A 22,228-nucleotide genomic window follows, 5' to 3' on the forward strand; every position below is an offset into this window, starting at 1 on the left:
TGAGACGGTTGTTTTGTTCTATGAAAAAACAAGCTCCTTCTTAAAAAAAATGCGTTACTCCTACTTTATAGTTCTTTCACACTAAAACAAGACATTTTTTAGCTTTTCACTCTGGAAATGTAACCCAGTCCAGTTATAAAAAATTCTGCAAAACTAGGAAAAAAGGCTTTTGGTAAACAAACAGCTGATTAGAATTCAAAGCTGCATTTCTCTCATTATTCCTGTTATGATGAGGATTAATTATCAATTAAACTCATGATCCCACAAATATGCAATGGCTCTGCTGTGTATCACGGGATGTTATTCTCTCAATGGTGAAGTAAATAAGTGCCTTAGTGCACAAAGACTTTGATGTCATATTTGGTATGCTGTGACGTGCTTTAACAGATGGAGTAAATAGAAAGCTAAATTCATACAACCAAATACGCATTGCTGCAAGGAAAGACAAACAGCAACGGAAACAAAAACCAATAAATATTATGCATTCATGTAAATCATTTGGAGTGTGATGGTGTTCGTGGGAGAGCAAATGATGACATAATTCACTTTAGTGAAAAAGAATTGTAGACTTGGCCACCAAAAGGAGAAAAAGAAAAACGGACACTGAAAATTCACTCATAAACTACAAATAGAGAAATGTAAGTAAAGAACTTAATATTTGATCAACTCATATCCAAGTTTTAATTTGACAATTCAAATGATCCATTTTTGACAACTTTTTATACAGTCTCCAAGAATTGTAACATAAAATTGTTACGGAAGCGAATTTTTGACCAAATATAATTTATATAGGTTTAAATATAGTTTATTTTTAAAAGATGCTCAAAGCCACATTTGGTTCTAACATGTTCACATGATATTTGTCTGAATTACAAGAAATGTGTGCAATGACGTAAAATATACAGTATTTATGCCAATTTCCTTTTCTTTTTCAGAATTCCATCTTTTCCACCTAAAATAAATTCTTTCAAATTAAATGTTTCTGTAAGCATGTGGTTAATTAATAAAAATGCAATTAATCAATAATGAATCAAGTTTGATATGGATAGTAATGTATTGATTTTTTAAGCCTAAAAAAATTCATCAGTGGAGGAACAAAATAAATTGTTAGTATCCACAATAACCAGTGAAGAAATTCACTCGGCAATTAAAAGACTAAAAGGGGGTAAAATGGCAGGGTCAGATGGATTTGGACCAGAATGGTATAAAATAATGCAGGATCATTTGACTCCCACCTTGCAGAAAACATTTAATTGGGTAATGAAGGGAAAAATTGTACCCCCGTCATGGAAAGAAGCAATAATCTCTATAATTAAGAAAGAAGGAAAAGATAACCTAAATTGTAGCAACTACCGCCCAATCAGTGTATTAAATATTGATTATAAGCTGTTCACTTCCATCATCTCTAAGAGACTTGAAACTATCCTACCAGGACTAATACATAATGATCAAACAGGCTTTATTAAACATCGACAAACTCAAGATAACATTAGGAAAGTTTTACATATTATGAACCAGGTTCACAGACAAAAAATAGAGACTTAATGCTAAGTTTAGACGCCGAAAAGGCATTTGATTCTGTGAGATGGTCCTTTTTATATCAGGTTCTTGAGAGATTTGGATTTGATAAATCTATAATAAATACTATATCTGGGTTGTATGATAAACCAACAGCCAAAATCAAAATTAATGGAGACCTTACTGAATCATTCATACTCGAGCGAGGTACCCGACAGGGTTGCTGTTTGTCGCCACTCTTCGCCCTGTTTATAGAACCATTGAGCCAATGGATCAGACAAAGGCGGGATATAATTGGAATAAGGACCATAGGAGGCGAGCAAAAATTGGCATTATTTGCTGATGACTTGTTGCTTGTTATGTCTCATCCTAATCTGGTTCTCCCCAAATTAATGAAAATCTTATCAGATTTCGGTTTATACTCAGGGTACAAGGTTAATGTGAACAAAACACAGGTACTAACGGTGAATTATGACCCACCAGCTGAAATTAAAAATTGCTATAAATGGGAATGGGAGGCAGATAGTATTAGGTATCTGGGGGTGGTGATCCATCGTGACCCTAATGAAATGTTTGAAGCCAATTATGCCCCCTTGAACATAGCCATAAAGTCAGATATCCAAAGATGGAACGCCATACCTTTCTTAGACCTACACTCCAGGATTGAGTCAGTTAAATTAAACATTCTCCCCCGATTTTTGTATTTATTTCAATCCCTACCAGTTCCCGTACCGTCAAAACAATTTGTAGAATGGGATAAGATGCTGTCCAAATACATTTGGAAAGGGAAAAAAGCCAGAGTCAAATACAAAACTCTACAATTAAAAAAGGAAAAAGGGGGTTGTGGGCTTCCATGTTTACGAGAATATTTTTGTGCAGCTCAGTTGAGACCTTTGATATGTTTGTGCTGTCCGGATTACACTGCAGGATGGAAAAATGTGGAAGGGGAAACGGTCAAAACAATGCCGATTAAAGCCATAATAGCTGACACAAAATTACAGAGTAAAATTAATTTGGCAGATGAACCTATATCACAAGTAATGATATCTGCATGGAATGAAGCAATTAGAATCTGTGGTTTAGAAAATGCCTCTAAACTCTTAAGATGGTGCGCTTATGATTCGGATTTCCTCCCAAATCAACATGACGATAGATTCAAGAAGTGGATTTCAAAAGGCCTAACTAATTACTATTCTTTTGTCCATAAAGGGACGTTCCAATGTTTTGAAACCCTGAAAAGAAAACATGATTTATGTGCAGATGACTTTTTTAGATTTTTACAGGTCAGAAATTATTTTAATAAAGAGCTAAAAGTACATTTACATAATTTGAGATTTGTGGAAACGTTTATATTACTAACTAAATCAAAACCAGGTAAAACTATTTCCAGGTTATATGACGCCATCCTGCGGTGTAAGAAAGACAGCACTGATTATATTAAAGTGAAGTGGGAAAAAGAAGCCAGCCTGACAATCTCAGAAGATGATTGGGGCCACATCTGTAAGATACCATGGACAACAACAAGATCGAAGGTTTGGCGTGAATTCTGCTGGAAAAATATTATAAGATTTTTCATAACCCCAAAGCAGAAACGATACCAGGGAAGGGGTTTTACCTGCTGGAGATGTGGAAGGGATGATGCCAATCATTTCCATATTTTCTGGGACTGCCAAACCATCCAGCAATATTGGTCTCAAATCCATAATCATTTACAGAACATCTTCACTGCTAATTTTCCTTTAACTTTTGAATGCATATTTTTATGTAACATACCGGTTGACAAACTGAACCACAACGATCAAAAACTTCTGTTCATTTTACTGGCCGGGAGCAAAAAGGCCCTTACAAGGAAATGGCTTAAACGGGAACCTCCAACAACTGATGACTGGATAAATGTAGTGAAAGAGATCTATGTACTGGAGAGACTATCTTTTTCCATTAATGTGCAGAGAGATACTTTCTACAAGATATGGTCAAAGTGGACAGAATATGTCAAACCTGTTGTGTCTGATTTTTCGTAAACCTTGCTGTCATTCAGATTTATGCTCTAATTTGATATGTCAATTATGGGTTGGTACTCAGGCCGCCCCGCCGCTCCCATTCAAATTTTGGTTTTTTGTTTGTTTTTTTTTTTTGTTTTTTTTTCCTTTTTTTTTTTTTTTCTTTTTTCTCTCTCTCTTGTCTAAATTAGAAAACAGAGGAAGCATGTAAAAATGTGAATGTAATCGGTGTAATTATATAATTGTATTGTAATGTGCTTTCTCAATAAAAATGTTAATATAAAAAAAAAAAAAAAAATTCATCAGTTGTCAACTAGGAATTTGGTCATTTAAAAAAGTAGCAGTAGATAGACGAGTACATTGAGCTTCAAATTTGCACAATTCATTATGTACAGTTGTAATTTTAATCTACGTATTTCACTCATAATAATGTTATATATTTTGACATATTTTGAATCTTTTGAAACAGAGTCACACATCTTTCTCTGACAGGATCTTTGGTGAAAGAATAGTTTACAGAAAAGGCAAGCTAATTCTGGTTCCCCTTAAATATATTTTGATGAGAGAAGTTGATTACACTTCTTGCAACTCTTTTTTTTTTAATTTACATACCAAAACACAGACAGTTGTTCTACTGCTTCATAAGACAAATACTTTGAATGTCACCATTTGTACTGTCCAGTGTCACAGCAGCATGTTGCTGTAGGTCTCTCACTGCTGATGGTCTTAATTAGAGCTGAGCTCCACTTCCATGATGTCACATCAAGCAGGCAATTTAGCAGTTCAGGGGCATTGCTGCCCCCAGCAAGTTTGTTGTAAAACTTAAGTGCATTTTCCAAGTTTTGTCTGAAAATCTGTTCCTATGGTTTGTTTGATCTAATTTACATGCTAGCTCATACTTGCTTTTGGCTACCAGGAGATGCTTATTTCCACTCCTGTTTGCTATTACATTAAATGCCTCACCCTCGTTTTCCAAACTATTGCTCTTTATTCCCCTGTAATCATAATGTTCCCCCTGTTATCCTAGAGCTTTAGTCTCAATTGCAGAAACTCTATAGTTTAATGAATAGCCCTTCAAATATTATGGTTTGTCAAATACCATAAATGCAAAATCTGTTAGGGATTTGATGAATTGCAGAGCTTTTCATGCATGCTCATAAAACATCACTTCTGTTTAAAATGTAGCTTTTGAATGTATTGATTCTTGTAAATCATTTTGAAGCTCTTACAACTTGTATGGAATGCCATCATGGAAAAACTTAACCACAGTGTGGACAATCCATCAAAATCAAGACCAATCTTCTGATACAAACTGGCTAGCCAATTTTATTCAATTAGTTTTTGTTTTTGGGTGCAGCTCCTTGTAGCATTTATTCAAGTCTAATTCTCTACATTCCACAATGTGTTGTTGATTGTGCAGAGGGCTTTAATGTATAATTGCCTTCTGAGTTGCAATTCAATCAACATAATCAAGGATATTCCTCAATCCCAGCTCACTGTTTCTCACCCTCACTGTGGTGAGGATTAGATATTACTAATTCCAGAGGATCTGAACATCAGTCATGCTTAGCTCTTCTTCCTTCAATGCATTTCTAATCATGTATAAAGCTTGTAAGCAATTCATAAAAACTTTTAAAAGTCACAGTCATTAATGCTCAGCACATCGTACTAAAACTATAATGAGAAAAATGGTCAGTTGTAGAGTTTTGAATCTGTTAAAAGGGAACCTTTGTGTAATTATTTCTGGAAATTAATTCTAAACTTTAAAATGTGTCAGAGTATAGGCAGAATGAGCTCACCCAGTAAGTGAAGCAAACAGTAAATCATATCCATACCAATGAATATAGTGTCATGTCACAAAGATCACTGCCACAAAGATCAGTATCCATGGGAGTCATGTGGAATAGGTCAGGGGTTGCATACCTCCAAGTTATGTATAGTCAAATTGCTGGGAGATTGAAACAGGTTGAGTGTTTCTGTCTATAGTTTAGTTGCCAAGCAATTTATCAGGCTGCCAAAAAGAAGATGCGAGATTGCTTTCAGTGATAAGAAAAGAAGAGCACAAAGCAAACTTCAAACTAGAGAGAATTGGTCATATCAGACCAAATTAAAATTGAAAAATAACATTTTTATTTTATTTTATCCAGGTTCATTTCTGACTTAGTTCAAGGAGATGTCTGTTTAAAGCGGTTCTTTACTTTATAATTATTGTGGAGGATGGTATGCTTGGTGTGTGTACAGCTACACACAAAAAAAATCCAACAACCCTCTCGCATTGTCTCGTACTGTTGATGACATTTTTCTGTCCCACATTAAGGCTGAAACTTATTGTGGAGTTACTGAAACCTCCCACAAATAACAGGAAATGTCAAGGATTGTTGAAGAACATACCAGCACAGACATGGTTTGCATGTTGGTGAGTGTTGACCATCTTTAATCCAAAGAAAATTGTGACATTAAAACACATGTGCCACTGCTGTTATTCTATAAATCATTAAAGAAATGAGAAGGGAGGAACTGATGAGAGAAACTTTTAAAAGATGAAAGAGGTTTGAACAACAGAGGAAACACCCAGAAAAAATATTCACATTGAGGCAAAAGGATAAGTCTGGAAAGAGAGAAGAAAAGAGCAAGGATTATGGGTGTCTGCAAAAATGGAAAAACCCTGGGCTATATGTCAGAACCGTGACTTCTAAGGCTTTGACATATTGCCAAGGAAATGATCAGTCAGCACAGTTTTAGAGTACGGGGCTCATCACTGGCAGACTCTAAATGCAAATACTTTCTGCTAAGCCTACAGGACACTCTGTTCCCAACATTTTCAAGTGTGAGCTTCAGATATTTATAACCCAGGTGGTTTTACACTGCAGCAGTGTTTTCTAAAGTGCTGGATTGAGTTTAAACTTTGCTTTTGTGGTGCCTTTGACATGAGAAGAACATTTACATGTTTCTTGTACAAAGGATAATAATATTGCACCTCTGTGCAATGTACTGTATGTTATACTGTGTGTATCTGCATTTTTAAACTGAATGATAATGGGCATTGTGTAATACTAAATGTTTTTATCACAATTGCACTCTACTAAATCATTTTTAACTTCCAGTTTGGCTTTTAGTTTGCTCTTTTAAAAGCAAACTAAAACTAACAAGCAGCCTCTTTGATTCTGTTTTTACATGTTTCAATCATTTCTTTTGAACAGATTTTCAATTTACATATACAAACAGAAGAGTTTGTTTTTATGCACCTCTCTTTGCTTGCAGTCTCTCTACTGTGGTGAGGGTAGGAAAGCAAATAACTAAACATTTCTTACAAAGCTTTTGAAAAGGGAATCAATTCTTCACTTGAGCAAATCCAACAAACTTTAGATAAGACATTAGAAGCAGATGTAAGCTACAGTTTGAGTGTAGACGTATACCTAGAGTATATTTTTCAGTGTTTTATCTAACACAGTGGAAGATTATACGAAGTTAAGCCACGTTAGCTATTTTCTTTCATATTTAAAATGAAAGCTGCACTAGGTGACAATTTTAAAAATTATTTTTTTACATATTTCTTAAAGGGGCAGTATTGTGTAAAGTACACCTTTTTGAGCTTTACATCACGTTATGTTATCTCCTCATCAAAGACATAACTGGAGTGTTCCCTTGATTCTTTTCCTGCATTATTCCTTTAATCTCCTTTAATTTAGCTGTGCAAATCACTTGTGTGGACCAAGCACCGCCTACCTCCTCATCGGAGATGCAGTTTTCAAGCTTTCAAGCGTACGCCTCACAAAGCAGTCCTCCCATGCAACTCCCTCACTCAGCTCCTTCAGACTAGTTAGCAGCAATTAGCAAACACCTGGTTTAACTGCACTTCTGCTGAGCTCCTTATAGAAGCTACTTCTCGGTAGAATGCTGGTTAAAAACTTTCAAGTGTTTAAGGAGACATGCTGTGATGACCTCCTGACAGAGAAGGGGTTTTTAAAGAGACAGAGGCTCTATTTCAATGTGGTAAATTATGACGTTACATTTCTTTTAAGTAATATTTCATATGTATAGCATTTTTATAGCAACTGAAGGTAACATAGATACTTGGTTGAGCTATAAAATGGCACTATGTGGAAGGAAAACATATATTTCCCCTTTAAAACTTTCACTATGTCGTGACAGCTTAACATCAGAAAGCTAATCCGTGAAAAAATTTAGCCCCTCCCTGTGATCCTACTCAATTGCATATGAATTACAGCTGTTTTAATGGTGGAAAAACGACTTCTGCCATCAATTGTGGTTATGCTAACTAGCCTGCACATTCATTGCAGGCTCTGTTGTGGGGAAGAGCTGTAGTGTAACAAAGAGCCAGGAGGAGGGTCTGAGCAGCACATACATGAGCGGGTTTGACAGTGCCAAGACCCTCCTCCTGACTCTGATTGGTTGTTTCTGGCCAAGCAGTGTAATTATGTAGGTTGCAGGAAGGAGGCAGAGGAGCTTGATGTTTTCACAAATTGTTTGTATTGTACTGTCAAGACACAGCGATAGCCTTAACAAATATGTAAATAACACATTTTAACCTGCAGCAACTTTAAATATTTCATATCCCATTTCATTGTATTTACAATGTTTTGATGTAGATAAAGCAAAGTTGCACATTATGAATAAACACTTTCTGTTGAATTCATTAGCATTCTGCGTGACAATGGAGTTTGGATAAAGATCAGAAGTTTTACAATTTGTTACATTTTTTTATTTGGATTAACAATTTTGAAAAGAAACCTTTAGTTTTTACCCAACACTTAGGTGGTTTATTAGAGTTTGCAGTTCTTTCAGTGGAGCTCTTTTCATCTTCATCTCTTCCTCATTCCTTGGAGTCAACAACATTCTTTAACAGAAAATGTGCTTTTTATCATTATGTCCGATATTAAATAGCTAGATCGAGAGGCCTTGTAGTATTTGATTTTCTGAATAGTCTATATTCTGTACACATTTGAATTGTATCCTTTTGTGGACTTCTTTAATTCAACTTCTTCTCTTTTTTTTTTTGCAAGGACTTGTGTTGAATAGTTCTTACTGTCATCTCTGCAAAGCACTAAAATGAAGTGGCTTAGAAACCTTGAAATTGTAATTAAAAGGTGAACCTCAGCAACATAAAACCTGAAAAAAGAAACGTGTAAGAGCAAAGCTTTTATTGCCTTTGCAATCTTTGTGAGTAGGGGCATAACTGAAGAAGTCTGCTTCTGTCAAATAAACCTGAGGACAATTCACAGCTTTGTGCATTGCCTGTGGGACAAAACTGTTAACACCTTGGTACAGCTATAGCTTTTAATTAGACATTCAGAAATATAGATCTGTTTTACATGGTTTAGTTACCTTGTGAATGTGTCAAACAAAAATGCTTTTTTTCCCAGTTTTTACTGAAACCAATTTGATCTCAAGCAAAAAATTCTTATTTATTTGAATTAAATAAATATAAGAATAAAATGATTTTGGTTTACTTATGCAGGTTGCATCTCTCCCCATGCTTATTGACCAAGTTGCTCCCACCCTACGTGAACCTGAACATAATCAAGCAGGTTTTCAAAATGGATGTTTGGATGATTAAAATGCCAGAAAAAAAAGCGCCAATTATTAAAATTGCTAAGATGGACTGTTAAGTTCATATTCACCCCTTCACCTCCAGATAGTCACGCCTGTAGACTGTGTTTTTGGTAACAAAATAAAATCATTTTTTTGTCTTTGTGTATTTGTAGGTAGGAGAGAGGCAATTTGTGCTGGTGACAGAGGAGTCTTTTGATGCCCAGTACTATGTTTCCCACAACAAGTTCTACGAACAGGTAAGGAAGCGAATAATTGTGGAGATCAACTTTACGTTTGTAGGCTCCAAAAGCTTTCAAGACTTTCTAATAGCCTAATGTCTAAACTAACGACAAGTTTTCTGTGTCCTCGAACTCAAAGCCTGAGTGGAATAAATGTTATCACTTTCCCACTGTGTCAGGCATGACACTCTTCTGGTGTCCATTTGCAGTCCAGAGTTTTGTGACCATGTTCACTCCGCACTGACCGACACACAGGATATATTGTGAAAATCAACTCTTGTTGATCACTGTTCACATATGTCTGGGAATTCATTTACTTTAAAAAATGAGCATGTTACTTGGATCAAAACCGTATGAATTTGCATTTAGAAACAAGATGTTGCTTCTTTTTTTTTTTTCAAAATAATACAAGGTACACCGTTTCTTTCCAACAGCAATAATTGATGAGAAATCACTTTATCTGTTCTTGTCATCTTTTTCTCTTAGTTTGAATAGACAACATAGAAACACACTGTTTTATTCCCCCCACTTGAGGCTTTAGTGTAAACTACATTCCTCTGAACTGCTCCTGTTTAAATTAGCAAAAGCTAGTATAAATACGCTTGCATCGATGAGGTTCAAGCGGCTAGCATTGAACCTGACGCATAGAAACCATAATGCTGAAGTGAGCCAGGAAAGAAAATGGATAAAAAAAAACCTGCCATTTTTGTGTGATGCTCTTTATTTTTATGTGTGAGTGAAAGTCTGTTGACATTGACATTAAATGAATCATAAAAAAAAAAAACAATACTACTGTACACACAGCTATTGCTGCTCACATTGTACAGTAAAATGAACTAAATACATTTGAGTTACAGTTTTTGTCTCTTGGTTGTGGAATTTAACCAACTCTTTCTCATTTTCACACATAGTAAATTATATCTGAGGCTTTGCTTTGGCTGTCACATGTAGCACTCACAGCAGGTGTTGGAGGCTTAGCTTATATTCACCAATGTAGGCTAGCTATAATATCGGACATACTCACAAATACACACCAACACACCCTACGGTGTTCATGAGAGAATTTGGCAGCTGATAACAGCAATACTTTTTTTTTCCCTTTTTACTGTACTAACATTAAGGTCACCCCTAAAGACATACACATTTCATGCACACATGACACACACACGCACTGCAGTTGCAAGGCTTCAAAGACCTGCAGTCAACCTGTGAAAAATTCACTTTAAAACATCTTCAAATAAATCAATTTCCTCCTGCTTTAACCATCATCAGAAACATGTTTGAAGTTATGTTTTTTATTAGCAGAGGGGGCATGGGACGGTAATAATTTTTTTCCTTCCGTCTACTTCCCTCCCCTCCCCTTTCCTCCTCCTGCTTTGCACCTCCTTCTGCAGGCTATAAACCTAAGTTACAAGTGTTACTCGGTTCATACGTGTTGGTGGAGTGCACACGCTGCAGTCATCCAAGTGTGCATTTCCAGGCATATGTGTTGCTTGAAAGGAGATGTTGTTTGATGTTTTATTCTCAAAGCCCTCTTGTACTCTTAAATTACACTTTTACTTAAAAAAGTAACAGCTTTGTGAAAGACTATGAACCAGCATGTCACTGAATGTGTTCTCCTGAAGAATATGCCTGTACCCACAGGACACAAGGAGTTATAGTTGTAGGAATGCTATAAAGCCGTCACACGTAGTGATTCTCTCGCTCTTTCAACATCTTCTGTACATGTTTTTGTATTTACTGCAACTGTTACTGCAATTTCAACTATTCAAATATCAACACATTTAGCTCTTTTTAGAACATGCTGGCTGTGCCTTCTGCTTTTGTAAAAATAACTTTATTACTGTTTAAACTATTTACCAAAATAAAATTTTCTAGAAATAAATTGCATAGACCTTTTGTTATTTGAAGCCACTTTGCTTTCCACATTTTTAACTTGAAGGGATGTCACCAGACATTGGCCAGAATTTGGACTGCATGTCTCAGAATTGGGAAAATCCTACTTGCATCTCATCATATCTTAATACAACAATCAGCCAAGATTTGCCACGAGGTTAAAGATGGATAATTACTTACAATTCAAGTCAGCTTTGTTTCGAAGACTATTTTATATGTCCCAAAGGGAAATGAAATGTTTTCTACTGAGGCTATCCAGACTCTCCAGAGGTTCACTATAGATGTTGATTGCTGTAGGCAGGAATGATCTCCTGTAGCAGTCTGTACTACAACGGATGATAGAATCCTCTTTACGCTCTGCTGTTCCTTCACAGTCTTGAGAAGAGGATGCTCAAGATTGTCCATTATGTTCTTTATTTTATTAAGCATCCTGCTTTGCACAGTCCTCTTGAGTACCTAATCAGCAGTCCCCAGAACAAAAGTATCTTCCTTATGTCTTTTGAAGGTTCTGAAGCTGCTAGTTTTAGAAGATATGCTCCGTCTTGCTGCAAGCACTGGAATATCTAAACTGTTATCTTCACTGTCCTTTTTTTGCATACAGATTCTTTGTCACTTCTCCTGTGTGCCACAGTTATACTCACACCCTGCTCTGATAGTACTAGTTGTGCTCTTCCACCACATCCACTCAAATGATGGAAATATTTAAATTTCCATCATTTGAACAGCTGACCTATGTACAATATTCACATTACAGTTTCACAGGAATCCAGGTTTTCTTGTTTATGAACAAACAAACTTATTTTACTTTTCTAAATATTGTTCCAAATGAATTTGATCTTAAGGGTGAAATGATTGGTATCAGATAGAATATTGGATCAAATGTGAGAGAGATGAGAGGGTAAAGTGGTCAGAGTAAAGAAAGGGCCAAAGGGAGGTTCACAGGTGAACTACCATTAGAGGAAACAGTGTACAAAGGTAAAGCAAGGTGTGAGTATGATTAAGTAGCAAGGTTTTACTTTACACAATCAGATTACATGTGTGTGGCAATTAAATTAGGTAGGTCATCTAACCCTTCTGTGTGCTCCTGTGTTTGCAGTTCAATGAGGAAGTAGGAGTTGGGGTTTTAATGAAATTGGACATGCTCTTTCATTATTTAATCACCGTGTTATGGTCCAGGAATGACCCACGCCCACCTGCACACACAGACATACACATTCTCACAGCTGTCCAGCCCACAACCCTGCTGTTCCACCTCTCTACACACAGGCTGCTTGCTGGCTACTTGCATGCACACGCACACTTCCTCATAGAGGTCAGAGTGTTGAGCAGCAGGTGTTTTGATTGGACAGGTCTGTGGCCGGCTGCGTGTCCATTTGGCCTGCGCTCCCTCACCTATCATATTCCGCCAGGCGGATAAAGAGCGACAGATTAACAGGGAGGCAAGCACAGTCCTGCCAGCACACCAGTGACCGTCTTCCCACCAGTTCATATGCTATTATCTTCCCAGTCAGTGACTTAGCCCGGGAGAATTGTGTAATGGTTAGACAGGCCACCAGATGATCTGAGTCAGCATGTTGCCACCCTGCTGATGTGAGCCACTAAATTCCCAGTTAGTTTAAGACTGCCAATTCTGGCCTCTGAAAAAGAGCAACACAAGTTTTTATGAATAGATATTATCTTTAAAGCATTATAAACACTAACATGTACAGGAAGTGCTTGGTATAGTGTTAATTTTTATTTTTAAAAATTTTATGAAAACTGTTGTTGATGAGCGCTGAAGTGAAGACCCTTTTTTTTCCCTTTTACTTTGGGCATACATTTAGTTATGTTTACAAGAAATAAAGAGCTAAAAGTGAAGTGATGAATATTTTTCTCTGAAGTTTTCACAGCTGCAGTTTTAAATCCTTTCAGTAATCACACAACACAAACCATCCAATTAGTGTTCACAAAGAAAGATTTACTCTGAAAACAAAACAGTAAATCAGTGCTATAATCATCTATTATACATCATTTCAAACTTGTCAGATCTGTGGTTTAAAAAGTGTTTTGAACAGGAAGGGATTTTCATACCATTTTTATTCACAGGGATAAGTCATTAAGAACAAATTTCAATTCACAGGCAGGCATAATTATAATTCTTTGTTTTCTCTTCCCTCCTGCTGTGATCAGCCAAGGTTTATAGTTGCCATGGTGAAATAATAGGACAAACTCAAATCCCTCTGGTTTATCATGCAGCTGTTGCCGTACTTTTTGACCTTGAGGACTTACATAAATGGAACAGAACACAGTTTCTTCTTAGGAAGCCAGTGACAAAACTAAATAATAATGTGAAGAAAACAGCTTTGAGCAGCAGTTAATTGAAAATGTAACTGACAGATATGAACGAACTCGCAGAGTGTGGATCACTGTGAAAATTATGTTTATGCAGGGCTGCTGTTTGGGGGTAAATTAGAGCAAAAGGCTGCATTGATCCAAAATCTGTGACTAAATGACTCATTACAAAATATTCCTGAAATATCTTACTTCTGAGCATTTCCTGAGGTTGATATTATTGAGAATATTTTTTTTTCTGTAACTTGTGGTGGTTAGAATTTTTTTTTAATGGCGGCTGTTTCTTATTTGCAGGTGCTGGTACCGAAAAGGGCTGATTTCAAAGGAAAGATGATTGAAGTGGATATCTACGAGGCAGGGAAGCACTTTATGAAGGGGCGACCAGTAGAAGACAGCAAGCCTTTCACTCCCTCTATTGGAGTGCCTCTTCGGAAAGGAGAAGTCTCTGGTCTGTTGCAGGTACGCACTAGGATCCATATGCAGATCCATATATTTAAAATGCCTCCTTCCCAAGTACTTGCTACAACACAATAAAATGTCACACAAGAGCATACTTGCAAAAACTAAAAAGATTTTATTTATGAAGTGGTCAGCCGTACTCAGCTGTTGGAGAGGTTGTCATTCAATTTGACATATCAGTAGTTGGAATCTTCCCCTCTATGTAGCTGCTTCTCCATTGTCAAGCTTCACTGTGGCCGGTTCATGTCTGGTTAGATCCAAGCCCAGTTTGAAGCGTCTCCATTTCAGTCTGTTCCTCACTAATGGAGGCGTGAATATGGGCAGGAATGTGGGTGGGTTATGAGCGTGCAGCAGTGCTCAATGCACCGACGATGTTTGCAGCAACACTCGGTAACAGAGAACCTTGAGCTTGTGGTTTTGATGGACTCAAGCAAACTCTATTTTATTTTATCCAGTCAAAAAAAAATTACACCAATATCCACACATGAAGTTTATTAAAAAGAAAAAAAAAGTACAAAGAATATAAAATGCCTCACACCGAACTAATGGTATGAATTTCTAGTGTTTCACACTGGCTGGTGCACCTAACCCTAACCCCAAGTACGTACGACAGTTTCTTTGGTCTTTAGCAAACAAATAAGGTGTGAATACATATGTCCTTACTTTAAATCTGTCTTCACCTGTGAAGTTTGTGAGGAAGCACCTGTGTATTATCCATGATATAAGTAATTTTAGATAAGCTGTTGCTGGCTAAACTGTTCACTATCTGCCTTTCACCTCACACACACAGCAGCACAAAAACCATGTTAATGTATCTGTTTCACTGCATGTTATTTTTCACTCTGACTAACTGTAGCTTATAGCTTAGGACATGGAGCCACTGAGCAGAATATGATACACTTTCTAATTTCACACTCCATCAGCCTTTACTTCCAGACAGAGAGGGAGGGGGAGAAAGGTACAGACATGAGAGGGAGAGGGGGCATGGATGATGAGGAAAGTAAGCAGAGAAAAGAAAGGATCATAGAGAATGAAAATAAATAGAAAAAGCAAAAGGGAGGGTTACATATCAAACCAAGCAATGTGTCACTCAGCATTAAAAAGTTCAGCAATGGAGACTAAAGCTAGTCGCGCCATGATGTGTTCATACTGTCCAACACACACTCGCTCATATTTACATCAACTCTGTCTCTTGTGCTCACATTCCTTCTGCAAGCCGCCTGTCCCTGATGTTAATTCAATAACCTATTTTTTTATACATTCATCAAAATGTTTTAGTTGTTGTTTCTGTTTTCTCTTAAGTGTTCTATTATTTTAATTGATAAAGAAATTGATCTGTAGTTATTGTTTGTGATGTGCTTGGTTTAGCATGTAAAAAACAGAAACAACAAAACCTAATTAAATTGGATTATAGCTTAAAATATGAGATCATAAAACGTATCCAAATGAGAAAAGTCTTAAAAAGACCAAATAGTAAACCTAGGTTAATTCAGAAACTAGGGCCAGGTTTGTTTTCATTCCCTGATATGTCCTAACTCATAAAAATATATTGATTCTTGTCTATGCTTTCCACAGTATAACACACTGACTATAACACAGTGTGTTATAGTCAGCTAGATTTATTAGTATTTCTCCAAAGATGCTATGACTGATCTCTAATTCATGATTCTTATGACCTCCATTGGCTGTTGTTAATGGTTGTGCAATAAGTGACCTAATGATGTGGAAACATAGCAGTATATGCAAGCTGCTCACATTATTGTCAAGCATCCTAGTAAATGTAGTATTTCTCACAGCCTCTGTGGAATTATCAGGACATAAATAAAAATGTCATGATAATTTTGTTTTTTACTCATTGTAATTTCCAGCTGAATCTTTTTTTTATAACAAGACAGGTGTTTAAGATGGGGTGATCAAGATTATGTGCCCACTTTTCTTTGTTGCTTTGAGAACATTTGTGGGGAGCCTATACCAATTTTAATCTATCCAGATTTGTCTTTATGAGCAATAACAATCTATGAAAATGTACTCACCTTACTAAAATTAGCAGTCATTTAATAATTATACAGGGAGTAGAGCAACGTCACACAGTATTGATGAAAGTTGTCTCTGCAAACCAAGCACTTCAATTCAGTTCAGTTCAGTTTATTTGCAATACGTCATCTCAATTTTTTTTTTTTTTTACTAATTTAAAACAATTACGCAGTTAACATTTGATGCTGTTTACACCATCTCATATTCAATTAGTGTGACTTGCATTATTAATTTTCTTTTAGTTATATCTTAGATGCTTATCTCTGTATACATTGTGGTTTAGTTGTTTTATTAATTCATGCCATTTGTGTGTTATATAAATAACATATACCAGTGTGGTTGAAATGTCTGTCATTGTGTGAATTCTGTGAGGAATGTCAATTCTTACCTTAACTAAGACATGTAAATGATTGACAGTGTTATGAGTGTTAAAAGATCCATGCTACCGTCACTTCAATGGTTCTAATGCTGTAAATCCAGTACAAACACTTCAAAGTTTGTTGTGCCATTTTTTCCCCATGCTTGGTATTAGTCGTTTGTAATCCTTTAGTCTTTATATGGTTTGTATAACTTATTGAGGACCATAAAGTTGACGCAAGTAAGTGTGAAAAATGGATTCATCTGATGTAAGATGAGAATAAGCTGTTTTGCTCCACATTTGCACAATTTTCGCTTGTTTAGAACCACCCTAGAGAGCATGATAAATGGGATCCCAAAAGTGCACATCTGTGATGAGTGTGAGCTTGATGAACCCTATTCTCTCAGTTGTTTAACACATGTTCACTTGGCATGTTGACATTCAAGACTCTAGAGGCCAGTGTGTTCTTCCTGAAATTGGCTAATCACTTCTAACCTTCTACCTTGGCACATTCAACTAGCATCCTGTACACTAGTACCAGATGCTTATCTAAGCTTTTGGTGTAGTCAGAATTTTGATTTGCCATGTTGTAGCAAATAACTGTGTCAAATTGTTTTGGTAGTGATATTGACTGCAATGGTAAAGTTAGGCATACTTTACAACGGTATACATTTCACACTTTACAGTGTTCTTCAGAACGACTCTAACTGTGTATTGTTCAACTTGACACTTGTCCTATAGTAAATAATGGATTCTTTTTAATGAACATGTCCTAGTCCATCTGACCTCACTTTTCTTATTACCCTGCATAGTTCTGTCTTGAGTACTGACTTCTAAGAACCTTTGTGAATGACTGTGTGAACACGTATAAAGTGTGATATTCACCTTCATGTCTTATAGAAAGACCTGTAATAGAAGCTTTTTGCAGTAGTCAACAATAAAATGAAGGATAGAGCACTAGAAAAAGAGACAGGCGGGTGTAAAAAGGCAGTCTTCACTTTGCCATTTTACCTCAGATGCAGAGGAGCAATGTAAGAGTGTGAGAAAAGGAATGGTGTATAAGTGGGTGATTTGGTAGGCTGAAAGATGGGCTGTGGTCTTTAATGTGTGTGTGTCAGAAAAGAAGCAAAGTGAAAGATCTGTCATCTCAGAAGTAGATAGAGATATGATTACATACCAGCCAACATCCACAGTTATGTGTGTGGGAGTGGAGCAGTATGGTCGAAATACGGATCGAATTTTCTTTAGAAATAGGGTATGATGACTGAATGTATGGATCTTGGGGAAGACAGCAACATAGTGGATAATAACGTATGACTTGAGAGTAGGGGTGCAAATAACTGATAGATGAACATTTATAAAGCTGCATGTTTGAAAATACTAACAATACAATAGAACAGTGGATATATATTAATTATTTGTGTTCTGATATCACCTAGCTAATGTGCAGGAGATCTTCAGACTGAAAAGTTGGATTTACTTAAAGAGAATAAATATATCATGTTATTAATCTATCCACCAAAATGTTTTAGTATTAAATCTGCTATCAGATTGGTGCCCCATTTTTTCTAGTTGATGCAATAAAAGCTGTAAAGAGCGGAGAATATATTTTCTCTATATTTGTTTGTTATGCACATAATAATTGAGCCTCATGCTTTTCTTTAGCATGGACATGAGAAGAAGTAACCTTGAAGTTACTCTGAGGTATAAATTAGTTTGTTTCTTTAGACATATTGTCATGTGAAATTGCAACTTGTCCGTGACATGAGAACTTTATTAATTACCCTTTATGATTTTGCCGGTTCATTCCAGAAAAGAAAGACCCTGGTCTTCCTCAGAGATAAATGGCTTTTATTGACATGAGTGAATTCTTCCTCATCTGTCCTCTGTTTCTGTTTTTCACTCTCCTCTCGTCTGTTAGTCCTTCATTCACAGAGACAGCACTTCAGGCAGGGGGTGAAGGGCAGTAAATGAATCTTTTCGGTGGGACACAATAGTAGAGAAGGCACTAGCACATTATGGCAAAGGACAGAAAAGAGAAAACTCCTTCACCTGTTCACATCCTGAGATTAAATTAAATGATAGAAGAGGGAGGCCAAAAAATGAAACAAGAATGGAGGACAGTGACTGAAGTAGATGGAGAGATGGGAAGACAGCGAGGCAGCTTGGAAGCCATCAAATAATCAGCTCTTTTCTAAGAATACTTCTTCAAGAAGACCGAAAGAATCGCTGAGAAAAAAAAAAATGGTTCTGATCTTGCAAAGGAGACCAAACCCACTGTTCGTGTCAAACACAGTTTAACAAAAGAGAAGGGCTTGAAAGTTTACTGGGAAAGACCAATACCCATGTCCGGCCTCAAAAGGACATGATATGACAAGTCTCTGCTCAAGTATTGAATTTCGTGGACTGTCTTTTCCTACTTTCACTCTGAGCGAGAGTTTCTGTTTTTATTTACTTATTTGTTTAGGTGCATTTAAAGAAAACAGATTTTCAATGTTTAGGATCAACAAGGAGCTTATTTGCACTTCATTATCTGAACATCAACATGTGGATATATTTTTTTAAACAGAGCTTTTTCCCTTGGTTCAAAAAATATAAACTCTTTGTTTTGACAATCATCACAATTTAAATTAAAACAAGTAAGGTCCCATGCTTAACCAGTAGGTGGGAATAACATCAACATGAATTACTGCAAAATACAAAGAAAATAACTTCTTAAAGACAATGGCTTGTCTTCAAGAAGCCCACCCATCTTCCTCTTGTTACCTGTGGTGATTTCACCTGGTAGAACTCATTATGTCTGTAAACGACACCTGTTAACATACTCACTCAATGAAACGACAACCTCTTCGCCATGGGCGAGACCAAAGTGTTGTCTAAAGAACTGCATGGGAAATTGGCCCAAAATCCCTGCTGCAGTTCGCCAAGCCTGATCAAAAACTACTGGAAAGTTTTTTGTAATTCCAAATATTAAAAAAAAAATGGATGTGGACTTTAGTGGTGGAATTTACATTTTTAAATTGGATAAAAAAGGGCAAATTTAAGTTGTGAAAAGTATTACACTTAGAAAATAGTCATAAAAAACTTTGAGAACACTTTGACACAGAAAGTGGTGTACCTGTTGTGCATAACTCCAAAATCTTAATGGAAAGAAAATGGATCCCCCGCCTCTTCTCCAAGCACAACTTCTAAGTGCATAAAACATGGATGTGGTCAGTGTATTACCGTCCAGCAAAGACCCTTATTTCTTGCACTTTGCATCATACAATAGACACAAACACTGACTGAAAATAAGTTGCATCTTTAGTATATTGTTTAAACTAATCACATACACACTTTGAGATCCTTGTTCACGCAGCTTTTATAAAGATACACCCCGATACGCCCCCCTGGTGTGCCTGGCAGAATCCGACCTGCCTTAGGCTGTATGCAGCACATAAAGACAATACACAAGCTTGCCTGACGCACACAATGAAGCTTTTTCAAAATCTCTGTGAACACGCAACTGTTATGGATTGTTGCTGTGATGTTGCGTTATTCTCACTCATTGTCAAATATAGTGTCAGGACTGGGAAAAAAAAAATCAAAGATTATGTTGCCTTTCTGGTTGAGATACAATGAATCCTCTCAAATCTATTTTTAAACTGTTTGTGCTCAAAACTGCAAAAGGTTGTGCTTAGTCTTTGAATGTTTGTTTACCCAAACAGCAGAAAAAATAGCCTTGTTATCAGAACAGCAGGCAGAGCTATTTTAAGGGTTTCATTTAGCATGTCAAAGCATATTACATGACCTGCACTTCTGAACCAAAGTCACTGTAACCGGGATAAATGTTATGCCATCTGAGTATCAGTCAGCTCTATTTTCAGAAATATTACCCAACATGTCGAAAAGCATTAGAAAGGCTCATTCTGTTACGTATATTTTGAATGTCGGAGGGGCTTTAAATTTCTTTTTAAATGAGCTTGTAAACCAAAGATGAAGCATCTAAATTAGAGGGAGTTTAGTAAATGACTGTCAAAACCCACAATATTATTAAATGCATTTTAAAGAGTTATTTTCTAATCAGGCTTTATTATCTGTCAAAAAAATCTCCTTTTAGATAAATTCTTTATCAAGACTCAAAATAGTTTTCTATTGACTTTCAAAGGCACAACATATTTTTCTTTTTTTTTTTTACCTATGCATAAAATGGATACATCTACAAAGAAATAATACTTTTATAATCTTAAAACGTTTGTGTGCTAAATGTTTTCTTAACATCTCAACCATTGGCACATTTCAAGTCAATCAATACATTTTGAATAGAGTCAAAGGCCAGAGAATAAAAACAGGTCTATATAAATTATGAACTTTGACTGAAGTGGCGCTTGTAGTTCCAGTGCCCAGTGCGACAGCAGAACTTAGATTCAACCTCCAGATGACCATTAAAACCAGGAGACATTTGATTACGCAAAAGCTAGTGCGCAAGTCATGTCCAGGAGGAAGTTGTGAGGGTGTGCATTCAGTGCCACAGTAGTTGAATCAATCATAATTTCAGTAGAATCATTTAAGCTCATTGTTTATATGTAGTTATTGTTGCTACAGTCCGTGATTTTTGTCACTGCGTAGAAAAAGTTACTTGTATTCTGCTTGATGCATGATGGCAGAGTGTGGTTCTCTACTCAGCTTGTTGAATATTAATTACACCAAATGAAAATTAAATGGAATGGAATGTGTCATTGTTATCCTTTTAAAAATTAACGTATAAAAATGTGTTACAATGGGATTTGTTTTGACACCCTCAGTCAAACGGTTAGACAGTGAAAAGCCTAGTGCAACATCTGACACAGAGCAACAGGGTAACGTTTTAAACCAAAGCATATTCATGTATTCAAATTAGGTCTGTTGTAAAAGAATATTTTAGTAATCGAGTACTCTTTAAAATATTTTTTACGATTAATCGGATCTGTTTCTCTCTCTCCATTCCTACCTTTTGCTCCAAAACCGCTTTGCTGCGTTTCCGACAGCAGAAAAGTTGTCATACTCCAACCATCACAGCACAAAATTCAACAATCCTTATTTGTCCCCAAACTCTGACAAAGCGGCGTACAAATCAACACCATGCCGTTAGCAATTCACAGCAACTCATAAGCTAGTGTAAGAGCGCTGCCCACCACAAATAATAGTCCAGGCGGAAAATGGTGCGCTACATAATAAAACATAATTTAATGAAGTTTCGAGGGAGATAAATTTTCCTCAAGGAATTTTAATAATGGAGGTACTCAAATCATTCGAGGAATCGTTTCAGCCCTACCTCAAATGGTTGAGTATTGTCCAAACTAATATCTGTTGTAGGAGCTGAGAGTTGATGTTCATAGATGTCGTCCATGGCAACAAATGCATGACACACTTTTCAGATTTTTTAGTTTGTGAAAAGAATTCAAAGTCCAGTATCTTTTTGTTTTTTTCTAGATCATTATTTTGCTATGGTCTACAACATCAATTCCCAATAAAGTATATTGAAGTTTGTGGTCATAATGCAAAAAAAATGGGGAAAAAGTTCAAAGGGCGTGAAAAATATTCACCATATTGTATAGTTATCAATTTAATTTCACATTAAATTTAATTCCTTTGATTTTTATGTTGCATCTTACATGCTTATGCTCTGGATTGATTGTTTTTTATGAATATTATCCTATATTTATTATGGATAAATGCCAAACTAATGTATTTGAGTATTGGTACGATCCGTCTTATGAAAAATATGATTAAAGCAAAAATAAAGAAACCAACAGACACTGAGCTGAAATTCAGTCTCAATTGGAGAGGAGATTTGTATGTGCTGCAGAGGATCAGTTCTG

At 36.3% G+C, this 22,228-nt stretch overlaps 1 protein-coding gene across 2 annotated transcripts in view; it reads left to right on the forward strand.

The window, feature by feature from the left end:
* The window catches only part of cdkal1 (CDK5 regulatory subunit associated protein 1-like 1), a 195,799-nt gene that overhangs the window by 165,875 nt on the left and 7,696 nt on the right, over window positions 1-22,228 (forward strand). For both annotated transcript variants that reach the window (XM_032558700.1, XM_032558699.1), the window contains 2 exons: window positions 9,245-9,328; window positions 13,832-13,996. In XM_032558700.1, the coding sequence (XP_032414591.1) occupies window positions 9,245-9,328; window positions 13,832-13,996 (249 nt within the window). The remainder of the gene's footprint in view (window positions 1-9,244; window positions 9,329-13,831; window positions 13,997-22,228) is intronic.

The sequence above is a fragment of the Xiphophorus hellerii genome, chromosome 3 (genome assembly GCF_003331165.1).
Source record: "Xiphophorus hellerii strain 12219 chromosome 3, Xiphophorus_hellerii-4.1, whole genome shotgun sequence".
NCBI classification, from domain to species: Eukaryota; Metazoa; Chordata; class Actinopteri; order Cyprinodontiformes; family Poeciliidae; genus Xiphophorus; species Xiphophorus hellerii.